At 48.3% G+C, this 13,930-nt stretch overlaps 1 protein-coding gene across 1 annotated transcript in view; it reads left to right on the top strand.

Moving 5' to 3' along the window:
* ITGA9 (integrin subunit alpha 9) overlaps positions 1 to 13,930 on the top strand; it is a 250,599-nt gene that overhangs the window by 196,876 nt on the left and 39,793 nt on the right. The window contains exon 23 of the mRNA XM_023764184.1: positions 5,372 to 5,479. Coding sequence (XP_023619952.1) covers positions 5,372 to 5,479 — 108 coding nt within the window. The remainder of the gene's footprint in view (positions 1 to 5,371; positions 5,480 to 13,930) is intronic.

The following is a 13,930-nucleotide window of genomic DNA, read 5'->3' as shown; positions in this document are numbered from 1 at the left end:
GGGTAGGGCAGCCTTGAGGACTTGGCACGTCCCTTCCTCCTGGGTTCTCAGGGTCCACTCGCTGTGGACTGACATCCAAGGGACAGCGTTCCTTCTCTAAGCCAGGGGTGGGCAGACTTTCTGAAAAGGGCCAGAGAGTGAGTATGTTAGGCTGGGCAGGCCATGCCGTCTCTGGGGGCAACTATTCAACTCCCTGTAGCGCAAAAGCAGCCTCGGGCGACGCAGACACAAAACTGTGGAGATGGACACTGAAATTGGAATTTTACGTCGTCATTTTCATGTGTCATAAAATGTTACTCTTTTTTTTATACTCCCCCTCCCCCCGGTCATTTAAAAATGTAAAACCATTCTTAGCTCTCGGGCTGTATGGAGACAGGTGGCAGGCCTGCAGGCCACAGTGTGCCCACCTGCTCTAAGGCACTGGTCCTCAGGCCAGCCCTGTTCCACGTGAGACTCTGACTACAAAGCCAGAGGGGCCCCAGCATCATCCAGTCCGTTCTCCCCCATTGACGAACACAGGGACACGTACGCCAGGCTGCAGGGCCCAGAGGTGGGAGAGGCGGGGCCAAGGTCAGGACAGGCCGGGCATTGAGCAGACACCCCACTTGGCCCAGAGCTGTCCCCTGCCTCCTCTATGTCCTTTCCCATGGAGAAGGTAGTTTCCTGGTCTGGCACTCATTCCTGTAGTCAAATAAATTTTATTTTATTTACCCGTGGCTACTCATAGATGGACCAAGGGGATGACAAATAGTGACGGGGTGAGGGTCCAGAGAACGAGGCAGTAAAACATTTGTGGGGGCTCACAAATGATGGTCTTCCTCTCCCCAAAATGTTCTCCAAGACGAGAGACCTCAGCAGCCAGGATGGACAGCACATGGCCCCAGCTCGGAGAGGGTGTGCCTCCGGGCTGGCCAGGCCCAGCTGTCGCTCCCCAGGCCTGATCTGTAGGGGGTGGGGGGTGGGGTCAGACCTGCTTCTGAGACGTTAGAGCAATTGCTGTGAATAGGACCTCTCTTTCCGACTTGCTGCTCAGAATTCATTTATTTTTCTCCATTGGTTTTTGTAATTGGACAGGGGAAAAAAAAACAAACAGATAAAGGCCAGAGGGAGTTATTTCATTTTCCTTAAGTCACTTTCATTTTAATTACTTACCTACTCTTAAAGTTCTTAGGTGTCCTGCAACAAAAGACACAGTCAAGAAAATTATTTAAAAGGGTTCACGCCCTGGCCGGTTTGGCTCAGTGGATAGAGCATCGGCCTGCAGACCAAAAGGTCTCGGGTTCGATTCCAGTCAAGGGCATGTACCTTGGTTGTAGTCTCGTCCCAGGCCCGGGCCCTAGTCAGGGCTCATGCAGGAGGCAACCGATCGATGTGTCTCTCTCACATCGATGTTTCTCTCTGTCTTTCCCTCTCTCTTCCACTCTCCTTAAAAATCAATGGAAAAATATCCTCGGGTGAAGATTAACGAAAAATAAAAATGTAAAAGGGTTCGCATGGCACATGCCATGGAAGGTAGAGGAGAAAGCAATAAGGAATAGCAGTTGCACAAAAGACACAAAAATGTTATCATCCTCTTAAAAAAAAAATCTGCGGGCATGTGGTTGAGTCATGTTTCTCTGAAGGCATTCTTACAGGGAGCTTAAGGTTTCGTATTTCTAGACATCCGACCTGACTTAGGAGACGAGCTAGAGAACCGGGCCCCTGGAGGAGTGATGGACATGCCCTTAGATAAACCTCTCGATTCCCAGTTGCCGGAGGAAGAATAGGCCATTCCGTGAGGATTAAGGGAGCTGGCGGGGACTGTAAGAGGGGGGTGCGTGTGTCATTGATCGGGAGGTTCTCTTGTGTTAGCAAAGCCGACAGTTTCCTTGAGCATTCTCTCACGGCCCATTTTCCGGTGTAATTGTCATTATTGTGACCATCTGCAGGAAGGCCACCGGCCACATTGATGGCGCTGATGACCAAGAGGGGGAAATAACGGGAGGATGGGGTCAGGAGTGTGGACAAATCGCTTCTCTTTCCTTATTCCGGCGACATCGCTCCTGCAGGAGAACACCAGACTTTTTTTTTTAAGACTTTTTAGATAAAGAGATGTTGCCGTGCCTTTTAAAAGCTATTGTTCAATAAGCTACGTAATTGATTAAAGACTCCACTGCAAAGGCAGATGGAAGAAAAGTAGGCATTCTAGTCTTAGGACTGGATCCTACATTTCACCAGGGATTTCTTAACAGAGACAGATAATTTGTTGACCAATGATAGGCTTTTTTTCTGTGTGTGTGTGTGTGTGTGTGTGTGTGTGTGTGTGTGTGTGTGTTTGTTTTTAAATCAAGAGTCGATTGATTCCCTTACCTGAAAAATTATGGAAAATAATGCAGATGCTGCACAGAGCATTTGCAGAGAATGAAATGTGAAAATTTGTTAAAAATGAATGGATGTGGCAATGCAAGCTCTCCCGTGGCTGTGGCCCGGATGGTGAAGTGACGCCAATCAAATCCACTTCTTTCCTCCCCCCACTCGCCTCTATCTGGGATCTCCCAGACAGGCCAGTGGGTTTCCTCTCCGTTCTGTGTCTCATGTTTCACTTCAGATCAGTTATTTCAGTTGTGGCTGGATATTCCCCTTCCTTTTCTTGTGTCTTAGGGCTGTTGTTCTTGGTGAATTTTGTTCCTTTTGAATCAAGAGTTGGCAATGACAGCTCATCTGCTCTATCATTTTTATTTTGTTGTCTGTTCTTTGAAGTAGAACCAACTATTGCAAAAAAAAAATGAAGACACGGTTTTTTAGGGAGGAGCTGGCTGGAGCCGGACCCTGATACGTTCTGTCGTGTGTGCCATCTCCTGGCGCTGCCCTCTGACCTCAACTTCAGAGGCGCCTGGAGCCCCTGAATTCTCTCTCTGGCCCCCAGGCGGTGGAGTAGCCTTTCACTTCTTCCTTTCTCTTGCTCCTAACCCATCTTTTAAAAAAATAAATAATAATAATAATAACATCTTATTGAGATGTCATTCACATACCTTCACGTTCACCCTTTTAAAGTGTACAATTCAGTGGTTTTTCGTACATTTGCAGAACTGGGCAGCGATCACCCTAATCTAATTTTAGAACATGTCATCACCCCCCCCAAAAAGAATCTCCTTATCCCTCTATTAGTTTCCTGTTGCTGCTGTAACTAATTGCCTCAAACAGAGAAGCCTAAAACAACACACATTCATCTTAGCGAGCTGCCGCCCAGAAGTCCAAATGGCTCTCGCCGGCTGAAATCTCGGTGTCAGCAGGGCCGCGTGCCTTTCTGGAGGCTCCAGGGAGAATCTGTTTTCCTGCCTCTTCCAGCTTCTAGAGGCGGCCACATTCTCTGGCTCGGGGTCCCCCTCATCTTCCAAGCCAGCGACGGCTGGTTCACTCTGTGGACGAAAAGGGGCCGAATGCTCACCTGCCTAGCTCAGGGGAGGCCTGCATGGCGGTCTTGCAAACTCAGAGACGTAAACTAACCACAAAGGATGGTCTGAAATGAAAACTTTAACTAAAAGCAGTTTGTGGTGGGTAGTCATGTCCTAGGCCGGTATCTTCCCTGACAAAGGTCAATCTTTACCTTAACTGAGCCTGTCTGTGGTCTTTTTGCATCTACGATGACATATCATTGGAAAGTCAAAGTAATTTTCCTTTTTCTGGACCCCTCAGAGCACAGGCACCGCTCTGCGGAGACCACAGATCTCCTCATTGTTACTGAGTTCATGGTTGACTGTGAACTATCCAGCACCCACCTAAGTAAAAGAAGTGTGTGTCTGTCATTTTACTTTTTATCCAATCCCAGAGGTTTCCCCGCTTTGCTTTCTCCCGCCTCCCTAATCTATCACCAATGGAGTCCATGTAACTCACTGACGTCTTCTCTTTTGACTGTAATGTTTAAAACAAAGTAAAAAACCCGCCATCCTCCGGAGCGTTATTCCCAGTATGTTGAGATTCTGCTTCCCGGCAATAATTGACAGTTTGGCTCAAAGAAACTCGTAAAAGTTCTTTACAGGTTTGATTGTTTCTTTACGTTAACAAGCCCTTCTCACAACACATCTCCCTGATTCTGACGCTGTTGCCTTCTTCCCTATATAAGGACCCATATGATTACACTGCACCCGCCTGGGTAATCCAAGTTAAGCTCTTTATTTCACACATTAGGACATGGATGTCTTTGGTGGGTTGGGTGGGCAGTCTGCTGCCCACCACACTCCCCATCTCCCCTACACCCCCCAACCCTAGGCCACCACTAATCGACTTTCTGCCTCTACACATCTACCCATCTTTTTTTTTTCTTCTCCTTCATATTCCATTTTCTCCTTGAGTCTGGTGTTCATCCTTTGCTCCATCTCCTTTCTCTTATCGGTCTCTCTGTGGCCACCGCCTTTTCTCCCATTCCTCAGGAGATGATGGGCCGCTGGAGACAGAATATAGGAAGGACGGGAGGTGGGGTGGGGATGAGAGGGCTAACGTTTTACAGGACCAAATGCTGGGACAGGCAAGAGGCGCACAGATGTCATCGAACAATATTAGCAAGTGATGACCTGCAAGTTATGGAGAAACCAAGTCAGCTGGGAGTGTAGTAAAAAGCCCTTTTCTGTAGGTGAGATCATTTGGTTTTTAGGACAACCTACTTTGTCTTTGAGGGTCTCAGTTATCTCAAAACTGTAAAAACAAAAAGGGGTTTGGCCAGATTCCGTGGTTCTCAAAAGTATGGGTTGCTGGGAAGCCTGTTGGGAAATGCAAATCATTTAGCCCAAACACACACACACACACACACACACACACACCCCAAACCTGCTATGTCAGAGACTCTGGGCATGACCCTCCCCTCAATCTATGTTTTAACAAGCCCTTCCGGTTACTCTGATATATGCTAAAGTTTGAGAATCACTGAACTAGATTATGTCTGAATTCTGTAGTTTTTGAGTAAATATCTATCAGCGGTTCTCAACCTGTGGGTCGCGACCCCTTTGGGGGTCGAAATACCCTTTCACAGGGGTCGCCTAAGACCATCGGAAAACACATATATAATTACATATTGTCTTTGTGATTAATCACTATGCTTTAATTATGTTCAATTTGTAACAATGAAATTGGGGGTCACCACAACATGAGGAACTGTATTTTAAAGGGTCGCAGCATTAGGAAGGTTGAGAACCACTGGTCTAGATCTATAAAAAGAAATACTTTTTAGCAGGAAGAAGACAAGGACATTGAAATCTCCCATCATTTGATATTTCTAGATCCCAAACCTTAGAACCTCTGTGTATCCCTTCAAATCATTTCCGGGTCTATATTGCATGGCATGAAATGAAGATCCTTGCTTCCATTAAAACGTGCTGTGTGCGTCTCACACCCACAGGTCTATAACACCGGGCCAAGCACCCTTCCCGGGGCATCCGTCAGCATCTCTCTCCCTAATCGACTGTCACCTGGAGGCGCAGAGATGTTTCACGTCCAGGAGGTGGTGGTGAGTTCTCCTTCGTTTCACTGTTGCTTTCAGAACCGATCATTCCCGTACTGTGTTCCTCCCGAGGGCCCAGGAGGTTCACTCATTCTAACCTTTGGAAACACCTGGAGAAGCCAGGAGACCTGCAACACCCAAATGTTTACATTGAGACAGCGTGGTTCACGCCATCAGAAGACCTCTCTGGGGAGAGGTCGGGGTTGGGTGTGGGCCTGACTTCCCGGTAGACGTCACTGGCTCGGGAAACCCCAGCAACTGTCTGCAGTCTTGACAATTGCCTGGATGCATTTTTCTGCAGGCAAGGTCCACAGCATCCATAAAGCTTCTCAGAGCATGACGCATTGGTTCATAAAACCTAAGTGCAGGTTGAAGCTCAAGCTTATGTGGAATATGCAAGGCTACCTGCTCCTGCGCCAACTCCAGATGGTTTTTTCTCAAGAAAAGCCTGGTAACTAGTGGAAGGTCATTCCCACGGCCTCTTGACTTCCTTGGTTTCCAGGCCAGCACGTTCCCTTGGTTTTGCCTTTCTCGCTGGCTCTTCTCATCTCCCCAACTTCTGCAGGGCCCAGCGTCTCCTTGTTTCTACACTCGGTCTCAGAGATCTCAGCCCGACCCGTGGCTGTATATTCGGTCTGTGCCGGACTCAGCAAATACTTTGCACTCACCGTATGCCAAGCGCTGGCTTACTGTGGGGAACGAAACAGACAAAAACATCCTCATTTCCAGACCTCGTGAATATTCGGGTGGAGAGAGACAAATAATACATAAATAAGACAGACGTAGTGTATAATGCCCCCTAGTAAACGCTATGGAGAAAAGCGAAGGAGGCCGGGACTGCTCAGGCGGGTCTCACTGAGACCTTCATTGGGGAGGGCCAGCGGGGACCAGCGCTATCTCAGGAGTTTGTAATGTGATATTTGCATATGAAGGCCCTGCCAAGTCAGTTTCCTGAGAATTCTCTCTCCTTGATTTTAGCCCTATTTGGTTTCTCTCCTTGGAAATGCTGCCCCCACGCTACCCCGGCACCCCCATGCTGCCCGGGCACAGTGTCCGCGTTGGACATCGAGGAGTCTGGCGGGGGGTGCTCATGGGCGCGCACTCCGGGGGAGCTTTCTGCCTCAAAGCCAATCGTTCACTCCGCTGGCAACAGCCGTTGACAGGAACACCGATTTCTAAAGCTGGCTGGCTGTGGGGGCGCATTTTGCATGAGAAACATCCTGGGTTTTATGACTTGGTTGTGCACGGAGGGTAATTGCAACAAGAAGTCTCCCCTGCAGCCGGCCTGCTGGAGGCCAAGATTGAACTTGTACATAAGCCAGGCCTGGCACTTTAAAGCAGCCCGGCAACTAACCCAAAGCAGAATCGAACGACTCACTCCCCCGCTCCCACCCCAGCATCTACTACTCTCCCCAGTGGTGAGCACATGTTCTTTTTTTCTCCTCCTTTACCCTCTGTTTTTTCGGTAAAAGTTCAAGGGCTCGCCCTATCCCAAGTCAGCCCTCATCCCGGGTGGGAGGTGCCTGTTATAAGAGGTCAAGGCTGAGGAACCCTCCCCAGGATGCAAAGTCCGTGGGTGAAGTGCATTCTTTTCCTCGATATCCTGTCACTTCAATGATGTCATGTAAAGTGAGCCATTCATAACACAGCTTATGCTGTAAGATGAGGGGATAAGAGAGGGAAGGGGGAAGGAAACCCCTCCCCAGCAGGAGACGGATTTCTGGCCCTGGGGTGGATTTGGGGATTATATGATCTAACCCTGTGCCTTTGAACAGAATACAATCAGGACATCTCCCCAGTACAATGGAACTGTGTTTCCACTCAGTGCACTGCGCTGAGCCTTCCTGGTACCACTGGAAGTGCATTTTTTATGACTATCCTCAATTCTCCATGCTCTAATCTCTCTGACCTTTTCTGAGCTAAAATGGGAAATAGTTGCCTAACTCCCTCTGTGGAGTTGGGCTGTTACTTAGTCATTCTTCCCACTTTTCTTCCACAAAAGATCATAAGAGACAGACAGACAGACATGGATGTGTTGTTCCACTTAGGTGTGCATTCCTTTGTTGCTTCTTTTTTTAATATATTTTATTGATTTTTTACAGAGAGGAAGGGAGAGGGATAGAGAGTTGGAAACATCGATGAGAGAGAAACATCGATGAGCTGCCTCCTACAACACCTCCTACTGGGAATGTGCCCACAACCAAGGTACATGCCCTTGACCGGAATCGAACCTGGGACCTTTCAGTCCGCAGGCCAACGCTCTATCCACCGAGCCATACCAGTTAGGGCCCTTGGTTGCTTCTTGTATGTGCCCTGACTGGAGATTGAATCTGCAACCTTGGGCTATTGGGAGGACTCTGACCAACTGAGCTACCCAGCCTGGGCCTGATCATAATTCCTTTAATTCTCTTTTTCCTGTCCTAGGCCATTCTCTTTGCTCTCTCCATACAGCCCAAATAAATAAAAATTCAAAACTGAGCGTCACATAGAGATGCCTCTTTCCTCAACCTCTCCTCCTCGCAAATGTTTTACTCAGGCAGGTAGGAGCCCGTTAACCGTTTGCGAACTTGCTAACTTCCACTCCTGAATATTTCTCTGTGTGACCCTCAGACACCCTGAGGTTCGCTATAAAAAGAAAATAATTTTAAAAATCAACAAGGAGATCTTAATGGCCAAAACCATGAAGTCCAAAACCGTGCACAACCCACCGTTAGGCCAATATCCTCTGCCTCCAACCTCATCCCTGACCTTGTCTTCCAGCCACTCTGGACCCTGAAGGCTGCTGAACCACCCACCAGGCGGTTATGGTTCAATTCCTGCTCAGGGCACATGCCCGCCCGGGTGGTGAGCTCAGTCCCCAGTGCGGGACATGCAAGAGGCAGCCAGTGAATGATTATCTCTCATCATTTATGTTTCTATCTCTCTCTCCCTCTCCCTTCCTCTGAAATATGTATATTTTTTAAATAAAAATAAAAATGGCTAAATCACTTGTCAAATATAGAGGCTTCCAAGAGCAAATTTAAACTCCAAAATTTTGGTCAGAAATATCATGAAAACATCGCTCTCGCTCGCTCTCGCTCTCTCCCCCCCCTTCCCCCTTCTCTTTCCCTCTTTTCTCCCCCCTTCTCCCCTCCCTACACACACACACACACACACACACACACACACACACACACATGCAGTCTGCTGCTGATCTCAGCCATGGGCTCAAATAATTTTTTTTTCTTTTTCTTCTTTCTGCACATGCCTGAGTTTGAGCTGAATAGCCAAGTTCCTGAAATGGGTCAGGATTAGGTTGGCTTCGACTTTTTTTGTTTTTCTCAACAGAAGCCAAACACTTAAAGAGCAGGGAGATGGCTGACGGAATTCTGGAGTGCACGCTGCGTTCCTGGGCTCTGGGCTCTGGGCTCTGGGCTGCATTTTAGTTCTGGATGGAGGGAGAAAGTGTGCGTCCCGGAAGGTGAGGCTAAGCCTCCGCCTGGCCTGTTCTTGCACAGCGTGGTCCAGAGGCTGCCCTTTAACCCGCGTGGACAGAGCCCATGAATCAAGCCAACGGTGCCGTCTCCCGCTGCCCCGGGCGCCGGCCTTATCAGGAGACCAGAGGCCTGTGGTCGGCCTGCAGGGACATCTGGAAGCATTAAGGCCTCCTGGTGGGGTGTGGCCCCGCCGGATTGCCCATGCTTAGGTACCTGGTGTTTTCTGGCCTTAAAAGTTGCTGATGACGCAGTTGACTTTCCTTCGTTCCTTCCTTTGTTCCTTAAACGCAACATGACAGGGAGCCCTGGCGTTGCAGGGGTGACGGGTCGTTACCAAAGTCAGTCACAGGAACTCTCACTGAGGATAAACAGAGCTCATCGGCCATTGCCCAGGAACCTGTATCCCCCTTTAACCTGCCAGGACTAACTGTGGCTGCTTCCGGAGCACAAAACCGGGAGACCTCCTTTCTGACAGACACACCAGGTGTCTCCCAAGAGGAACTTTACAGCAGCGTCAGACACTGACAAGTAATTACCTCCCCGGCTCAGGGAGCCAATTTCACTCGCCTCTCCTTCATAATCGAAACTTACCCCCTAAAGCATATTCCGGGCCTCCCAGAAGCCTGGACACTTTAGACTTAGTGACTGACGTGTAGCTTTCTCTTGTCACTGCTCTGATGGCTGTAGTCTCAGAAAGCCGTGTAAGGGGTTACACAGATGGTCACCCACAAAACGATGGGGAAATGACTACTTCCCTTTTAATAAAGGGGTAATAGTGAAGTGCCCCACCTAGGAAACGCAGAGGGAACTCAGTGAGTCCGGAGGTGTGCTGCTTTATCCTTTGCCGGAAGATGGGGCCAAGAGCTAGAAGCAGAATTGAAAGAATCCCATACAATTCCAAGGACTGTGTTGGGTCCCACGGGGCCAGAGGGGTGTGTGTGTCGGGGGGAGGGGGCGAGCGGTTACTGACTCATTTATTATCCAAATCAGCAGACCGTTCTGCTCCCAAATGCTTCATTATCTGTGGAAGGAAAACATTCTTGGCATGCATGTCAAGTGCTCAGATAACATATTCATGTCTCACTTTTTCGCTAAAGAGAGTCTGACCGCATCTGGAAATTCTTCTGTGTCACTGCTTCTCTGAAACTGCATCCCATCTGTATCACTTTAACTCGGGTACAAGGCCATGCTGGTGAAGTGGGCCCGCTCTGGGAGGCCGGCCTCTCTCAGAGGAAAAGCAAATGAATTCTGTTCCACCGGGCAGCCTGCTGGTGGCCCGCACGCTTTGACTTTGCAGGGTGTCAGCCTGTCACACCCAAAGGAGAGGGTGTTGGGGAGTGGAGAGGAAACCCCGTTGTTTTAGCCAAAACCTAGAGCTAGTGGTGGGGGTGCTGGGAGTCATTAGCTTATATCCTAGAAAGTGTGATTTTTTTTTTTTATGAAATAATGGCAGACTCCTCAAAATTGTACAGTACATCATGTTCTCTTCTCCTCTGGAACATTGGTTTTGAGGTTTCGCCCCTTTATTTTCTGTTTCCGTTTTGGTCTCGGTAACACCCTGGCCTTTCAGATCTAGTACAACTTTTCACTGTGGCGCTGGGCTTCAGGGGTGGGGCAGGGGGTTGAGGAAAGCAAGTGTTTTCTTTAAGAGATCATTTTCAACTGGAAAGAGAGGGGACACCTAAAGTGCTTGTCTTTTCTGGCTTTTTAAAGGTCTTTCCCTTTCTGGAAATTAAATGACATGAAGTCATTCGTGAACTTCTTGCTCCTCCGACTCCATCCCCATCTCTGCAGCTTTGGCAGCGAGCTGGTATTATGGGTGCCCACCACCACGCTCTCCTTCACGCTTTTCAGTTCAGAACAGAACATGGCTCCTCATTTGAGGATCCAGGCTCGGAGGCGATGTCCAAAGCTAGATCCCCATTTCACTTACCCCGTAACCATTGTGATCATCAAAGTGTTTTTCCTTTTGTCCATATGAACACATTTGAGTCTCCAGCTACACACAGAGGTCAATATCAGAAAATCAGAAGGAACTGAACTAACAAACAAGGGCGCCCTTTTCACTAAGTGGAAGAATCTGTAACTCTTGAGAAGGGCCCACCAAGGAATGCCTTAGAGAGGGCCTTCCTCGACATGATATGAGGCATTTATACAGAAAGTGTGTTTCCAACCTTGCGAATACGTCAGTAGCATAAAGCGTGGCATGTTTAGTAGGAGGAACTACCCAAATGGTTATCACTGTTTCTCTGCACTGTTTCAATATCAATCATGTCATTGATATTGAAAAATGAGAGTAAATGAATGGATCCACACCTCCTAGGTTATGATAAAGGCTTGAAATGAATGGTGATAACATGAAAGCATCTATCCTCGGATTTATGATTCACATATTGTCATCTTTGACTGTTCTTTGGTCAATAGGAAGAAACGTTCATAGTAAATCATAGCCATGAGATTTAAAATGAGGCACAATGTAAAGGGCTCTGTAACACTGTTATCACAGTTCACCTTTTGATGAATGGGAAATGTAGTTCTTATTTATCCCTCAAGTAGTAAACATCTTAGGGTGGCCTCATTAACCGGTTGGTATCATTTCGCAATCATTTTATGAATACTACTAGAGGCCCGGTGCACTGGTGGGGTACCTCGGCCTGGCCTGTGGGGATCGGGCCAAAATCAGCTCTCCGACATCCCCTGAGGGGTCCTGGATTGTAAGAGGGCACAGGCCAGGCCGAGGGACCCCACTGGTGCACGATCGATCAGGGCCAGGCAGGGACCATGGGAGGGCTCTAGGGCCTGTCTGGCTCATCTCACCCAGTCCCGATCAGCTGGACCCCAGTAGCAAGCCAACCTACCGGTCGGAGCGTCTGCCCGCTGGTGGTCAGTGTGCGTCATCAAAGGGTTGGACACAGCATATTAGGCTTTTATTGTATAGGATTTTTACTTTAAACCTTGGAGTCCTAAAATTAATGTCACCAAAGCCGCTGTGGTCCGTGGTCAGCCTTCTGTAGCAGAAAGGGAACTTGTGTTTTCTGATGCCTTGGTTCCAAGGGTCGGCAGTCGGTAATGAAATGAGCAAAGGAGGCATTCAAAACATTCTCTGGGTTTTCAAAGTCAAGGGGCATGTGAATTCAGAGGGACAGGTGGCGCGTCAGGGGGTGGGTCATGTTTACCCAGTTGCCATCAGCTGCAATGGGTGTAACATGAGAAGGAAAAGTGGCCCAAGGATGTAACCGAGAACATCAAGTCAGTGATTAGCAGATAAATGTCAGTTAACAGGAAACACGTGTTTTCAAAAAGCGAACCTATGCCCCCTTTCATCCCAGTCAGTTCAACAAACAGATCTTAGATCAGCTTCACCCGAGACCCACCCACACTGGCGAAGATGCCCGGCCTGCTTCATGGAAAGCACTGAGTTGTCGCTGAGTGGGTTTCTCTGCCAGTCGAATCTTTCCATTTTTCTTTCATTGGCTGTGAGTGCATTCAAGGCAGTGCACTGTGTACATTGAGTCAGAAACACTGGTGACCTTTCCCATCCCCAGAACCCAACCAGCCGGAGTACAGTCAAGGAATGGGCTGGTAGAAAGAGGGCAACTCTGCCTTAGCTTGTTGAAAATATACCAATAAGACCACATGTCCCAGGTAGAAAGTGGTTCCTCTGTTTGAGCCATGTTAACCCCGTCTGGGTAACTGGCTCCTCCTAAGATTCGCCTACAAGGCCTTCCTTCATGTCCAGGCCCCCCTCTCCTGCCTCATTTCAGGCCATTACGACCCAACATTCATCCAATGCTTAAGCCATGTTGAACTCTAGGCTCTCTAGACTCAACTCTACTGTTTGTACCTCCATGTTTTTGCATATGCTGTTCCTCTCTGCCTGGAATTACCTTCCCCCTTCTCTCTTTACTCTCCAGAAGTTCCTTTATCATCCTCCAAGATCCACCAGAAGTGCCACCTCCCAATCAGACATGCAGATCGTGACAGGGGCTGACTTGCAGGTAGAGGGAGACATTTATAATCACAATAGGAGCTCTGCTCTGAGGTCTGTGAAAAGATAAACCATAAAATGATGGTCCAGGCCCTGGCTGGGTGGCTCAGTTGATTAGAGCATCGTTCGTACACCAAAATGTTGCAGGTTTGATTCCTGGTCAGGGCATATACCTAGGTTGTGGGTTTGATCCCTGGTCAGGACATAGAAGGCCAGCAACCAATCTATGTTTCTTTCTCTCTCTCTCTCTCTCTCTCTCTCTCTCTCTCTCTCTCTCTCTCTCTCTCTCCCTTCCTCTCTGAAATCAATAAACATATCATCGGGTGAGGATTAAAAAGAAAAAGAAAAGATCCAGGTGTGGTTGGAACAGAGGCTGTTCAGTTGGGGTGCGAGGAAGGTGGAACAGGACAGTGATTCCTGCTGGGGATTTTGGAGATGATGGTCATATCCGGGGTCAAAGCTGACAGCTACAAGACAGGTTACTTAACGTCTCTGAGCCTGAGTTTTCTTAGCTCTAAGTTGCGAGTGAAAAGTCAGGAAACCAGATGTTCCAGTTTGCCTGCTGCTGATCTACATCTCTCTCATGCTCTTCTGTCTGCTTGACTCCCCCACTTCACTCTCAGAAATGCCCCAGTTTGGACAGTAAATCACACGGTCACCCTACTGATAGCAGTACCCTCTGCATGCAGATGTTTTAAGGATTCAATGTATGTCCAGAGCACTTAAAATAGTAGCTAATGTTAGCTGGTATTATTTCTGTTTGTGTTTGAACTTAGTGTAGAGATGAGAATTGGTTTCCTCAGGACGTGAGACATAGAAAACAGATTGGAGGGACTTTTGTGTCCCTCCCGTCTTCAGGCCCAGGGATAGACGCTGTGTTGAGGCTGCTCTGGTCTGGGATCCTGGGGGAGATCTTTGTCCTCCCTCTCTCACTTTAGGTCAGCAGACAGCTCTTGGTACCTTATGCGGGCTCGTCTCTTGAGGCTACAACCT

This window comes from Myotis lucifugus, unplaced genomic scaffold, assembly GCF_000147115.1.
Source record: "Myotis lucifugus unplaced genomic scaffold, Myoluc2.0 scaffold_319, whole genome shotgun sequence".
NCBI lineage: Eukaryota > Metazoa > Chordata > Mammalia > Chiroptera > Vespertilionidae > Myotis > Myotis lucifugus.
The sequence above is the reverse complement of the archived record's forward strand: the minus strand, read 5'-3'. Positions and strand labels throughout refer to the sequence as shown.